The 15,029-nt window shown below is 39.8% G+C and overlaps 1 protein-coding gene across 1 annotated transcript; it reads right to left on the reverse strand.

Moving 5' to 3' along the window:
* Positions 1 to 912: 912 nt before the first annotated feature.
* Positions 913 to 14,852, reverse strand: NOL7 (nucleolar protein 7). The gene is made up of 8 exons (XM_054984938.1): positions 14,666 to 14,852; positions 13,675 to 13,735; positions 11,406 to 11,464; positions 9,917 to 9,948; positions 9,463 to 9,544; positions 8,503 to 8,624; positions 8,342 to 8,419; positions 913 to 7,159 (listed from the first exon to the last, which is right to left on the reverse strand). The coding sequence occupies exons 1-8, from the start codon at positions 14,827 to 14,829 to the stop codon at positions 7,086 to 7,088; spliced, it is 672 nt and encodes a 223-aa protein (XP_054840913.1). The 5' UTR covers positions 14,830 to 14,852; the 3' UTR covers positions 913 to 7,085.
* Positions 14,853 to 15,029: the final 177 nt, after the last annotated feature.

The following is a 15,029-nucleotide window of genomic DNA, read 5'->3' on the forward strand; positions in this document are numbered from 1 at the left end:
AAAGCATAGCCATGTGCTATAGCAGGAATTCCTTGAAGGAGAATAGTAGGGTGCTGGGGACATCATTGTTGGCTTCATTTATATCCTGCCTTTCTCCCCAGTGCAGCTTCCCAAGCAGCTTCCATCATTCTCATCTCCTCTGGTTTATCCTCTCAACAATCCTGTGAGATAGGTTAGGCTGAGTTTACGTGAGTGACCTGGTGTAACCCAGTGAGCTTTCATGGCAGAGAGGGGTTTTGAACCTGGATCTTTCAGATTCTAGTGTGACACTCCTAACTCCTCTAAAAAAAAAAAGTCAGGGAATCCAAAACCTAGAAAGCCCTTTCATGGAGACATAAGGCAGACATCAGAAACCAAACCATTCGAAAAGCAGTGGGGGAACATTTTAACCGCCTGCGATTGTCATTTGGCTTCTGTGATCACTTCACTCTCCAAGATATAAGGACGGATGGACTCACATTCTAGCTGTCTCTGAAGAAGTGAGCTGTGATTCATGAAAGCTCATACCCTACCACAAATTTTGTTAGTCTTATAGGTGCTACTGGACTCTTGCTCTTTTCTACTGCTAGAAAATCCAGTGAAAATGCATTGTGAAATAATTGCATGTTTTATTTTGTACAATTCTGCTTTTTTGTTTGTTTCATTCTGGTTTAAAAGACGGGAACAAGGTTTTTGAACATCACCCCAAACCTTCATAATTCATTCTTTCTGCCTTTTGAGATTTCAGCCATTGTCTGCATCTTGACAACTTTTACAGCTTTAAGAATTTTTAGTTCTAATTATCACGCGACTTCAGTTCTGCCCCATCACCGTGTCCTCTTTCTGTAGAATTGAATCATGTAAAGAATTCTGGAACTGGTTTTAATCCCTCCCCCTCTATAACCCCCCAAGAAGAGTGAGTGAGTGTGTGCGTATTTTTAGCAGCAGCAACCTTTATTGGCATTATATCCATATTAATAACAAAAACACTCAATGCAATCAAAACTCAAAAATTTAGCTACAGTTTCAATAACCTTTTGGTTCCAAGTAGCCAATAGGAAGATAATTTTACATTTATCAGATTTCCCAATTTGCTCTCTCAGAAGCAGATCAATAAGTGTGGGTTGTTTATCACGGTAGTAAGCACAATACAAAAAACCATGTTCCAGGGTTTTTATGTCTTGCTGAGCACAAGTGCATAACCTGTTAGCATATGGCGTTTTATGGAATCTCCCATAAAGTATTGCGGAAGGTAACACATTAAACCGAGCTAATGAATATCTCTGCGATAATGTGGGGCTGTTAAACAGGTAAGATATTCTGCCCAGTACCCATCGGGTAAAACCCCAAACCCAGAGGCAAACATCTGCCTTCTGCAAGACTCCTGAGATTCTGAATCTCAGTGTCAAGGAGTCTTTGTCTGATCAGTGCATAAGCTGATCTTTCTGTGAGGGAAAATAAATCTTCAATATTAACCCCTATTGAGTTAAATTTTTCTTTTATGTGCTTAAGCCACATGGATGACTGAGACTCCATCAGCATGTAAAAGATGAGGCTATCCTCATTATTCTTAAAATGTAGATGTAAACAAAGTTTGATAGTATTAATCCATGCATTAGTCTCAAGGAGTCTTTGATTGGTTTCAAGGCAGATGGCCGCATAAGACACACATGGGAAGGTCCAATATTCTCTTAGGACGTTGGATTGTACTGTTTCCACTTCCTTGTTGAAAGCCATAATCCATATAGGTACGCCATAAAACAGTCCTGCACTAATATTGTGGTTGAATACTCTTAATAGCTGTGGGCACAAATTGATTACCCTTGGTGAAAAAGAAGCAAGTGAGTGCAAGTATATTGCAGTTAACAGATTTTATCAATTTCCTTCTATGCGGAACCCAGCTAGCTCTATAATTGAAATAGATTCCTAAGTAACGAAAGCTTTTGACCTGCTCAATCCTGTTACCTCTTATATTCCATTTTCAAGGTTTCCATGTTTTTGCGAAAACCATGAGAAGTATATTGGTGGGTAGAAGAAGAGTAGAGAATCTTACTGCATTCAGCAGTTTGTATATACAGGCAGTTCAGCTGTTAAAGTAAACCATTTACAGCCAGCAACAGCAGGAACTTCTGGAAGTAGTCTTCCTAATTTCAGTCATAGTTTATTTGAACAGTGAAGTGGACCACCAAATGCAAATGGAGTTTCAAAATAACTGGATAAGAAGCTTTAAAGGGAGAAGAGTAGCCTGTAGGCATATGCAACTTCTTTTTAAAAAAATCAGTATTTTTAATTGCAGGAGACGGGTTTTGGGGTCACCCAGTATCATTTTGGGCTCAGGTGTTTGGGAGGGTAGGTTCCATTATTCCCTATGGAAGACTTGGGGGTGCAGAATGGTGGTTTTTCAACCAAATGACACCAGACTTTCCAGGGACCTTGTGCTGCCTGTTCTCTAAAGATTCCACCACATTTCAAGCAGATTGGATCAAAGGGGCCAATTATACAGGCCCCTGAACAAGTTTCCCCCAGCCATCCTACTTTTTCAATTTTGTTTTCTATGAGGAAAAATTCAAAGAAGCCAATAGCCAAACACACAAGAATAACCATTGGCCAAATGCCTGCAAATGCAAACAGAATGAGCCCACCAGATCCAATGTCAAACCAGAGAATCCAAGCCAAATAACCTTGTGTTTCTTCAAAAATACCTCACCCCTCATCTAACACACTTAACTGTTCTTAAAACCTAACCATAATACTGTTTTATAACATGCTGCAATATTTTAAAACTGAAAAGCCAATAGGAACAAATACACCACAAAACCACTCCCCCAACAAACAAAACACAGAAACAACTGTAATAGTGGAACTAGAAGAATTGTCAAAGACAAACTTAAAAACAGTGACAACTTGGAAAATCCACACACACCCCTTGCACAAACCCTTTAAAATTAAAAACTTTAGAAATGGGAAACAAAAAGCAATTCTATAAAAACCCAAGAATAGCACAAAAACTGCAAAACAAAACTGAGGAAAACTATTTTTAAATGAAAAAGGCTCCACCCCCTCCCAACTAAAGAAAAAAACCTGGAAAACATGAAAATATTTTAAAATACATTTGAAAACCAATGAAGATGTCCAGCAGGCAGAGAATAAGGTGGTCTTCTCAGGCAGGTAGTACTCCAAGACAGCGGCATTGCAAAAGATCTGGCTATGGAGTCAGGTTTCATGCCTTATCCCCTTTGCCCATGCTTAGGGAGCTATGGAAGGATGAAAGAATTGTCCTGACTGGACAATTTGTGCTTCCTCTAAGGTCTGATCCCAATACTTGGCAGGGCTGCCTCCCCCCCGCCCCCTCAGGAAGTCCTGTAAACTTGAAGAAAAACGTAACAGCAGCCCTGAGACCCTTAAAAGGGTGGCGGCTCTGAACATTCCTGTACGTACTCAAATATTTCTGGATTTTTTGGGACCCAGTTGGTATTCTGAAAAATCCAGATCCTGACTACCCCAAAATTACTGGTTAGCTATTTTCAGGATATATAGTCAGTCCAGATATATTGGACCAAACATCCCTAATGGCCTGCTTTCCTTGTGCGTGTATATACTCTCAAGTATGCATTTGTACTTTTAGGAACATATCTAGAATGTACTACGAATAGTCCACTCATTATAACTTATTCAGTAGTCCTCAACTTTTATGTAAAGTATTAAGTTTACTGTTATCCTCCCAGTTGTCTTGCAGGTTCCCTAAAGAGCTGTTTTGTATTATGTATATATTTATGAAACTGCTGCCTAGGAATTTTTTCCTGAGATTTCAGATTGAACTTTGAGCAATCCTAATAGCTTTGCTACTTCATCTTGATTTTATGATGGTTCCCCTACTCTGTACCTTCAGTGCTATCCATGTTCGCAGTATATGGAGAAAAAACAAGTTCAAATTTCACTAGTATTTAACAAAACATGATTGATTTTAAACCCATTAAAGAAAGACTTCTGAAATTCTTTCCGATTACTGCAAAATCAGTGCCTTAAAACTGAGTTATATGGTTTATTTGCCCAACCTAGTGGGCATATAGATAGATGGTGGTAAAGCCAACTTGAATTCACCATGTTGATCAAGTGAATATATGGGCATAATTTTTCACAGTATATTAAAACAGCTGTTATCACCCAAACATTTAAATTTTCAACTAGAACACACTTTATATTTCACAACAATTTTAATATATGTGTTTGAAACTATTTCAGCTTTATAAACTTAGAAAGAGCAATTTTACCTCTCCCCCTTTGTGCTGCAACCTAAAATGGAGCTTCTAGAGGACAGATATCAAACGGGGGGGGGGGGTCCTACCCCAGTGGATATGGATCTTTTCGATAGGATCCAACCCATTTCATCTACATTGGCTAGGCCAATAGGAGACACTTAAAACAGTGAATTGTGTAGCTTGCTCAGTCAGTCTTCAGCTTTTGGCTTCCTGTTTCTTCATAGTTCTGTTTTTTAATACAACCTTTCCTGGTGCGTCAGTTCCCAAATAATTTCTCAATTTTGAGTCCTACAGATGGTATTACTGTTTAGTCTGCTGAATTTTAGTTATGAAGAGAGGGTGAGATACAAAAGTTGTAAATGCAAGGCAGTTAACATGGTAACAGATTGCAGGATGCAAAAAATTAAGTTCATGAGGAAGAGAAACAATAATTAAAAACAGGGCACAAATCAAAACTACAGCCAAATCTAGTAAAGCAGTTTACCCTCCACCAAGTGATCTCTGAATTAGAATTGTATTACAGGACTTCCTCAATGTTTCAAATGAACATGCTGTCTTCATTTACTTTGGTAGGCCATTCAAGTAGACCAGACCTTTTGAGACAGTCCCTGACCTGACTGTTGCCATTTTGACAAGGCTGGCTGAAGAGCATAACTGGTTCATGGGAGTCTAGCAGCAGCTGCAGGCAGTGAAAGGTTTTTTTAGGGTCCAGGAGTTATGTTCTGAGCAGCTGATTCCAGCCAGAAGTCTCAGTGCTGCATTTTGTACCAATTGAAGCTTTCAAACCACCTTCCCGTGCAGCCCTCCCTATACCACCACATTGGCAGCAGAAAATGCTGTCAAGTCATAGATGACTCATGGTAACTCCTGCTGGGGGTTTCAAGGCAAGAGACTAAGAGAGATGGTTTGCCATTGCCTGCCACTGCGACCCTGGCCTTTGTTGGAGGTCTCCCATCCAATTACTGACCAAGGCTAACACACATTAAATGATGCAGAGAAACTATCCAGTAGGAGCACGATTACAGCACAAGACAGTACACAACAGCCCCTACCCTTTTACTAACACATCTCTCTGAACTATTTCCTAGAGCAGTCCCATTACCAGTGTCACAAAGCCCTTCTCAATCATTCAGTTTTGCATAGATTGCAGAAAGCCAGGAGCGAGGGAGATTTCCTAACTTCGTCAGGCAGGCCATTACATAAGGGTGTGTGTGTGGGTGCATGTGTTTTGATTTTGCCTAGTTGCAGGGTGGCACATGTAGAAGATCCTGTTGATGAATGAAGCTGCCATGGGAGGGCATAAGTATAGACACAATCCTATAGATATGACATCCAATTCCAAAGTAATGTATTTCTCCTAAAGGCTTTACAGAGGTTGAATAACACAGGGAATAAGATTGTGCCCACAAGACAGTTCCCACACTGAAGATGGCTGGTCTCCCTAAACAACCCTTTGAGTCCATTCCATAAGGAATTATTTAAACCAATCACATCCTGTTATCGAACTCTACCTCCAAATTCCAAAATAAGATGGTATATGCTACAGCATCAAAGAATGTGGATACTTAAATCCAGAGGCTGGACCATCAGCAGACAAGCCAGATCTTTTTTGCAAACCAGAGAAAAGTTCCAGGTTTGTAGAAAATCTGGCATTTACAAAACTATATTTGTAAAAACAACCCAAAATAACAGCAGCAGCACCTGCAGCTTTTTTAAAAAGTATGTTCTCTGAGTGGCAACCATGTTGCCAGCCTTCTGGTTTCTGTCAGTAAAAGGCAAGGAGAAGAGGCAGGGTCCTTTCCAAGCCAGTTTCACCTCTGCTCCCCTTTCCCCTACCCAGAAGGGAGAACTCATTTGTGCTGGGCCTGGCAGTAACTACCAGGTGACTACCAGCACTACCAGGTGACTACCCACTACCAGCAGCAGCATCTTAAGTGACTCACTATGATTTGACAGCCAACTCTGCACAAAAGCCAGTGTAGTGTAGGATCTAGGACATCCAGATTCAAATCCCTACTCTCCTGTCAGAACTCACTGGGTAACTGAGCAAGTTATATATTCTCAAGCTAACTTACCTCACAGTATTGTTCTGAGGATAAAATAGACAATTTTGAAAGCTGCTTTAGGTAGGATATGAGTTCAATAAATATGTCTGAAGATGGGAGCAGATAAAAGGTAGGAGACAAGAAAGCAGGGAAAGTCAAAGATGTGGGGGCTTCTAGCAGGAGAAAAAGAGGAAAGGGCACAGAGGGGGATATAGGGGAAATGAGGTGCCGTCCCACATCATTGCAGTTTCTCAGTTTGTGTGTACATCAGTCTGTTACCCTGAAACTTGGGCCATGTACACTTTAATCCACACATTTCTGATCCTACAACTTGTCAAATTGATGTGCATACTTCAACTATACAGACTTGTGACAGAGTAGACTGACTTAAATTAGACATTCCTAGCCCTTGACCAAATCTCAGTACAAAAGCCCTGGAACCCCATGGGTATAATAAACATGACCCAAAGCTACATTTTATAATCCTTGTCTTTAAAGGGCAGACTTTCACATAGGAATCAAGGTCCTCTTTCTTGAGATGACTTAACATAGTTGTGTCTAGTTAGGTATGTGTAAGAAAGGATAAACTGTTGTGTTCCAGTTTTCACCTGTCAAACTTTTAATTTACTTGGCTAGTGCTTTGTCTTTTTAGAAAATCTTACAAACTTTTCTTAGAATATACAGTAGAAAAACTTGAATACAACAGTTTTATGCAACAAAAAAATTATGTTAATTATATGTTAAATGTTAATTATATTAACATTCTTAGTAGTAATCTTCAGGCTTTTAAAATACAGTCACATTATTCTGTAGGTATCATCTCTGAAGAAATCCAACGTTTTGTAAACTCTTTAGCTTTTTGTTTTTTCTTTTTACCTGTTTAAAAAAAAGACAGTGATAAAAGACCTCAGTTTTCCATTCCAGAAATTGCTTTGATGCAATTAAGTGTAAGACTTTAACTAGCATTGTATTTGAAAATCAAAATTAACAAATATAGAATATTCAAAGATTATCTTAAAAAATGCACGACTACCTTCTTGAACTTGTGCACTGCAACAGCTGAGAGTATTAACCAGAATGTGTCTGATTAAAATCCTTTTTTCACAATGTCCAACATCTTAGGAGAACTTCGTATGTGTGTGTCCCCACTATTTCACAAGCCTGTTTCTTCCCTTGTGCTGTTATCATACTATTTCAAAGTGGACACAGTACTCCATATAGTAAAATTGCCACAAGTGAGCAGCTTTTGCCACAATTAAATACTGTAAACTTAGCAGTTTATTGCTGACAATATGTCAGTTTGGATACCTATTTAGAAAACTCAGATAACACCTCTCCAGATCTGCTTGAGGCAGCTCACAACTAAAACAGTAAAACAAAACCAAGCAAATGAGACAATAAAACCAAGTCTATAAATGCAAGCCAAGTCAATAAAATAAATAATTAGGACCCAGTCAATAATTAGGACCCAGTCAATAATTAGGACCCAATGCCAATAAAAAAAACCAATAAAAGCAATAATGCTCATTTAAAAAAATTAGTAGTCTAAAATGATACTGTTAAAAATCTGGGTAAAGAGAAATGTTTTGACCTGGAACTCGAAAGGAAAGCAGGATTCATGTGAATCCTGCTTAGTGGGAAGGTATTCTAAAGGCAAGGCACCACCACCAAAGTGAGGTTCTGTAAAAAACAGAATGAAATCCCCACAGAAGCCTATTGTGTTGGGCCACTCATGCTCTCAGCCTAACCTACCTCACAGGGTTGTTATGAGGATAAAAGGGAGGCAGGAAGAATAATATTGTAGGCTGCTTTGGGTTTCCATAGGGGAGAAACATGGGATAAAATAATCCCTGTCTCTCGTTGTCATCCACCTTACTTCTGCAGGTGAGGGCACAGAGAACAGAGCTGGAGATCTTCAGTGTCAAAACTGCAAAACACTGTAAACAAATATATACATAACAGCCAACCCCCAAAGCTACTTCAAAGGGCTTCTTAGCAGTTTGATATGTGGATTAGGCAACCTTCCCGACACCCACAAGAAGAGGAACTTGAACTCACCCCAAGAATTAACAACAAACTGGACTGCAGCTTTTTTAACTGCACCTTTCTTGTTTTCAAGAGAAAAATACTTGTTTGCTGAAAAAGAAGAAAAATAATTTACTCTATCCGTGTGACTAAACCAAGAACTTTCTCCAGTACATCAAGGATGTTTATTTTACCTGTAGTTCGGTTGCTGCCACCTCCATACAGCTGCCTTTGTATGAAGTCTCTGGCCGCTTGCTGCTGCTTGTTAGCTAACCCCTCATCTTTCAACTGCACTGCCATATAGCTTTGCTCCAGCCTAAAGACCGAGAAGAGATTAGAAACAACAAAGAATCACAGCCAATACTTTTGCTGAATTTTCTCATCTTAGTAGAGCTATCCTCATTTTTACCCACTGTTTTCCAAGAATGGCTGTAGCAACTAGTTTCTTTCAGTGACCAGTTCTGAGAACTATCTTACACAACCTCCCTTACGAATGATACATGCCTGTTTGTGATTTACTATGCTAATTCATCAACCCTTGGTATTGCCTATTCTGACCAGCAGCAACTCTAATTATTTTATGCATACTAGTCTTACTTCTTTAGTGGCTTATTTGGACTTTTACCACTTTGGACTTTTACCACCAATTAATGTTTGTATGAGGATAAAGGGACAGTTAGCTAGATATGCTTGTAAAGCAGGTCACAGTAGCAGTAGGCTTTTTGTACAGCAATATGACATGATTATTATTAACACAATTCTTACTCGCCTTTCTAGCCTCAACAAGGTGGTTATAAATCTAAAACATACAAATTAAAATATCATCTTAAAGCCATAAAAATTATTAAAACTATTAAAACCATACATGCATCATTAAAACAATTTAAAACCAGAATGTTAAAAACAGCAGTTAAAACATAGGGGACAAAAGAAGGATCACTAAGGAAATGCCAAGCTAAACAAAAGAGCCTTTATCCACTGGCAGAAGATAGCAACGAAGGGACAAGCCAATCTTCCTGGATAGTTCCAGAGTGTTGGTGCCACTACTGAGAAGGCCCTTTCCAATTCTGCCATCCCCCTAATCTCAGAAGGCGGGGGCATCCGAAGATGACTGTAGCAGTCAGGTATGTTCTTACTAAACAATTACTTCATACCTAACTGCCAGTGTTTCTTCTTCATTATCTTCCATCACATTGTCTTCTCTCACACTTTCAGACTCATCTTCAATACTTTGATCTATAAAAATATTGATACTAAAACACTTATATTTCACAATTACTGTCAGCAGGTTTTACAATAATAAACAAAATTCATTTCAAATACTCACAAGTAGATTCCAGAACTATTTTATAGCCACTTGGAAGATAACTATATTCATGGAGGAGAGAAGCTACCAACTCTAGAAATGCCCGTTATCAGAAAATAGGTACTTTTGGCTTTAAGTTGGGTAGAAATATGAATTATAAAGCAAACATTACAATTTTGACTATTAACTTTTAGTATCGTATTTCACGGTCACTGTCTGGTACATTTAATCCAATATTTATTGGATGTAGAATACAACTCTGCGCAATGAAGTAAATCAGGACTGCAGAACTTTATACATACCATGTTCAGATATGTCAGATGGCTTCTTATTGCTAAAGAAAGAAAAACTCTATTTAGGAAGATTAGGAAGAACTTGATAGCCAAATATTCATGCACTTAGCAACAGCACAAAGTAATAGGGACTATTAAAACAGACAATTTTTTTCTACCAACATGTTGCAATAGGCATGCTGGCCAATTATTAAATTAATTGAAAATTACTTCAGGAAAGTTTCTGCAAGTGTCTGAAGACTAAAATATCCACTTCCCTGTCATGTGTTAGATCATGGATTTTTTCCCAAGTACTGTATATGGCTTCTGTCTTTTCAACAGCAGTATCACCACCTCTCTCTTGATCATGCTACAAACCGCTTTTTTTAAAGTCGCTTCTCTTGAATCTTGGAGAGCAGGTGTGCCTTCACACTGCCTCCTCACACAGAATCTGGCCCCTCAGGTTCAGAGCTACAGGCAGGCCAAGACAGTCATTACCCCTCTTGTCTCGCTTTGCTAGGCAGATGGCCCTGATCCTTTCACCAGATGTCACCAGACAAGACTGCCAGTTCCCTGTATTAACCACCCCTCACCCAGCTGCTGCTGAGGACAAAGAACTCCACATCGCTTTACTTTTTCCACTGTCACAAATTTCCACAGAACTAGATTTGTAGAGTAACTAAGGCTTCACAGATGCATGTGTATGTGTTTCTTTTCCCTATTACAGACTACTCACAGTCAGTATGGTTTGAACTTTTATTAAAGGTTTAACACATAAATATACTCTTGTTGATCTTTAAGGGGCTACTGGATTCAAACCTTGCTCATCTACTGCAGACCATCAGGGCTACTCACCTGAAAAATATACATATACGTTTTTCACTCTTGAACTTTTCACTGTATAGTTCATTCACACTTTTCAGGCCTTTTTGTTAATAAGCATTATTTTCTCCCACAGATAAGCTCAGCTGCTGGCTCTCTTTCTGGCTTAAAGCCTTCCTCTCTGCTATACGCACCTTCCCTCAGCTCATTCCATTCTTACTTAGCAGCTTTTCCTCAGCTGCCAGCCTGGCTTCAACATTCTGTTAGCTCCCATTGGCTACTTCTGGGAGAGGTAGAACTGGAGCAGTGTGTCACAGTAGATTACAGACAAAAGTCAAAAGCCTCATAGAGTATATGGAAACATTCTCTGAGCTGTGGCTAAAGACAGCAAGCAGTTCCACAACAAAAATCTGGAGAATTCATTTTTGAGCTCTATTTCTTTTTTTTCTTTTATAGTCTGTCTTTCACTTTGAGACAAACTGGATTCCCCAATTAAAAGAATGCAATAAAAACAGTGTAAAACATACAGCCGTGAATAAGCCTACATTACAATTTTAGAGAACAAAGCACTAAAAACAATGTAATAATAGAGTCAAGAAACAAAGCAAAGAAATACTGCCTAAAATTTCTCAGACATCAACTATACAACCTTATTTTCCATTATAAAAATGCCTTCCAGAACAACTGTTTTGCGTACCTGTTCTGTGCTGATGATGCCAATTCCTCTAGAACATTTTCAGGAAGTAGCTTTTTCTTCTAAAGCGAATAAAACTTTGCAAGTCAAGATTTTTGCAAATTTAAGTTACCAAACTATCAATCTAAAAATAGTAATTATTTTATTATTTATTTATCTCTACCTATGGGTCCTGAAGGTGGCAAAATATCAAGAACTTTTCAAATATATGTGCACATATATAAAACAATTAAAGCAAATGGGAAAGAGGGTCAAGAGTCAGCCAGGGAACATCAAAGAAAGCAGAAAGTTTTGGCAGCAATGATGGGGAAAGACCAATCTCCCTTATGCGGGAAGGCCCTTTTCAGATTGATAACCATCTAGCTTCTAGATGAGGGCACCTAAAGCCCATGAATTAGATATATCATCTTAAAAATTTAAATTATGTACAAGTTTTGTAAACCCAGTCTAAATAAGAGAACAGGAATTCAACACAAACCACATACCCCTGAGGATGACTGTAGTGGTTGGACAGATTGATATGGGAGTAGGTGATCCTTAAGGTATGCTGGCCCAAGCTGTATAGGGCTTTAATGGTCAAAGCAGCACACTGAATTGGGCCAGGAAGCAAACTAGAAGCCAGTTCAGTCGGAATGTGACTGGAGTGGTATAATCACTACAACCCACAGCAGTCAGCATGCTGCACCAACTGTAGTTTCTGGGCATCCTTCAAGGGCACATATTGCAGTAATCTAATCTTAGGAGATCCAATAAGTATTCCTTACTGTTACTGATTTGACTAATGATCCTATTATCCCAGCATTCAGCCATGTCTTTTCATCCTCCACTGCAGTACCTAGAATACCCACCCTCCATATAACCCCAACTTTTCTTGCTTTTGATACAGTTTTTAAAACTTAGTTGTTCCAGAGGCTGAAATTTTGGCTGCTGAGTTAGTAATCAGGTGATCCTTGCTAGATTTTTTCCATTGTTCATTTTTAATGCTGATTTATATTGGTTTTTATGGATTTGTTTTTATTTGATTTATTGTTACCCACCTTGACAAAGTCTCTTTGGCCCAAGGGCCCTGTCCTCTTTAAGCAAATAAACAGTTGATGTAGTCCCCTCCATTTTTTAAACCCAGGAAAATTGTCTTCTTACTTCTCCTCCCTGTAAAGGGTTGGCTGGGTAGATCTACATCGTTAGATTTTTGAGGACTCAGATATTAGGGAAGTTATCACTTGTAACCTTCCAGAAGCATCTAGCTGGCCATGACTGAAGACTCTGGAGTCTGGAGTAAATGCACTTTTTGTATGATCCCTTGTGTAAATATCTTTCCTTACCACTTTGACAATGGTGTAGAAGATGCTACAATGATACAGTCTATATAGTCACTTGAGAAGGAAGATTACTAGAATTCTGAGTAACACAGAACCAATGTTGGAACTTGTATATTGCTATCATCTGTTGCAAATGAAGCCAGGAAGCTGGATACAAATATATGAACCAAGTACAGTGAAAGTTTACATTAATAAAGTACCAAAAGAACTTTTTTTTACTTTACTAATGTTTACCCTAATCCTTCCTCAAAGGTGCTCAGAGCAGCATTAAAAAATCATCTTTCATTTTATCCTCACAACCACCCTATGAAGTAGGTACTGAGAGGATAACTAGCCAACATCACCCAGTGAACTTCATGGGAGAATGGGAAATGGAAACCCAGGTGTTCCTAGTTCTAATCTGATACTCTAACCACTACAATATAGGGGCTGTCATTACCACTAGCACTGATTCTCGTAACTCGCAGAAACTATGAAGATACTGCTTACCAAACCAGACCAGTAATCCAGCTATCATTGTCTGCTCTAGCTAGTGCGGCTCTAGGGGGGAAATCTCTCAACACTCACTACCCAAGACCCTTTAATTGGAGATGCCAAGGAGTGAACCTAGAATCTTACATGTACGGGCACATCATTTACCACTGAGCCTCCCCAAAGTAATTTTTGCACATTTACCAAAGCAATTTGAATGAAAAGCACTCCAAACTGAATAAAATAATAGAATATAAAGCCATATTTTATACATATTCTGTTACAGTATTATACTTTTTTTTTTAGATTCAGGAGATTTATATAGCTAGTTTTCAGATATATTACAAGAGAAAAGCCACAGTGTTTCCTCCTACAGAATGTCTAGAGATAAAACATCCACGAGAAATCCCAATGTTGTGATGACCAAATGCAGAACTTGTGGGAAAACAGAACAGATTCATTCAAGGAGACAACATTATTACCTTTTGTTCTTTAAACAGTTCTTCCCTTTGTCTCCTCTTCTCTTTCAAGGCAGTCTTTTCTCTAACAAAGCAAAAAAGAGTGGTTGGGGGAGAAGAATCAATGTGTTTGCTTACAGCTAAGAAGGAACATTTGCACTGAGTCTATATGCAGCTTACTTGTTTACTAACTAGAGCTTGGAGATATGAAAATGTTTTCTTAATATAAATTGGCTGGCTATTTGCACATATCTATAAAGCTCCCAAATGGCTTGAGACCTGTATACTTGACAGACCATCTTTCCAGCTATAAGCCCATGTGCCAATTTAGACCTTCCAGGGCTTTCTTCTGAACATCCCAGCCCTGAAGTCCATTAGATATACCATGGGGAAAGCACATTTCTTCCTGTCCAAAGCACTCATTCTTTCAAACAGCCTCTCGGAAGAGGTCAGGATAATTCCCACTTAAGAACAGTTCCAGAGGCCGAAAAGGCCTTATTGCTCAAAGAGGCTTTCGAGGGCAACTGGACTTAAACTACACCGGCACAGTTTACCAACATGCTGCAGGAGCAGGCAGGTACTGACTAACTGCCATTTCATGAACTTTCAGAAGCCTGGCAGGGCTGTGCACCTCGGCTCTAAGTTGTGCAGGAAAGTTAACCTGACCGAAGGTAGCCTTCAAGGAGCAGAGGCAGCCTTGGCAAAATTGCCGAACAGCAGCAAATTGAACTTTCTACAGTGACTTCAACCAGAAAGAAGGAAACGAATCCGAGGAATGGGCTCTGTATGCCGCCTCCTCTTCAGCCTTCCCGAGGGAGGGGGTTTAATTTTGCCTCAGCAGCCCCTTCTACGGACTCGAAAGAACGCGCGCGCGCGCGCGCCCCCCGCGAATTCGACGCTGCCGCGCCCCAAGGCTGCTTCTCCGGACTTTCTTCAGCAACCGCGCGGGGTGGGTTAGTTAGGCTCTTGCTCCAGTCACGACACTGGTTGATAGCATTCACACGCCCACTCTCACCTCCGCGCGCGCTCTCCCGCCAACCGGCGCGCCTCTTCAGCGGCCACCCGTGCGCTTTCAAAGGTCACCTCCTCTGGGGCGTCATCGCTCCCTTCGTCTTCCGAGGAAAAAGACTCGGAGGGCTCTTTGTTCTTTGCCATCGCGGAACCCCTCCGTGCAACCATCTTCTTTATTCAACTTCCGGATGGCCGCTCATCCTATGACCCGGAAGTAGCCTTCTCAGGAAGAGTCGGAAACGGAAGGAAGGGGAAAGTTCGAAAGTCTCAGGAAGTAGCGGCTGTTGTCTTGATACCGGAAGTCGGAGGTTATTTGATCTGGCCTCTTTGTGATGGAAACTTCAAACTGCGATTGTTATGGGGGGAGG

The sequence above is a fragment of the Eublepharis macularius genome, chromosome 7 (genome assembly GCF_028583425.1).
Source record: "Eublepharis macularius isolate TG4126 chromosome 7, MPM_Emac_v1.0, whole genome shotgun sequence".
Taxonomy (NCBI): Eukaryota; Metazoa; Chordata; class Lepidosauria; order Squamata; family Eublepharidae; genus Eublepharis; species Eublepharis macularius.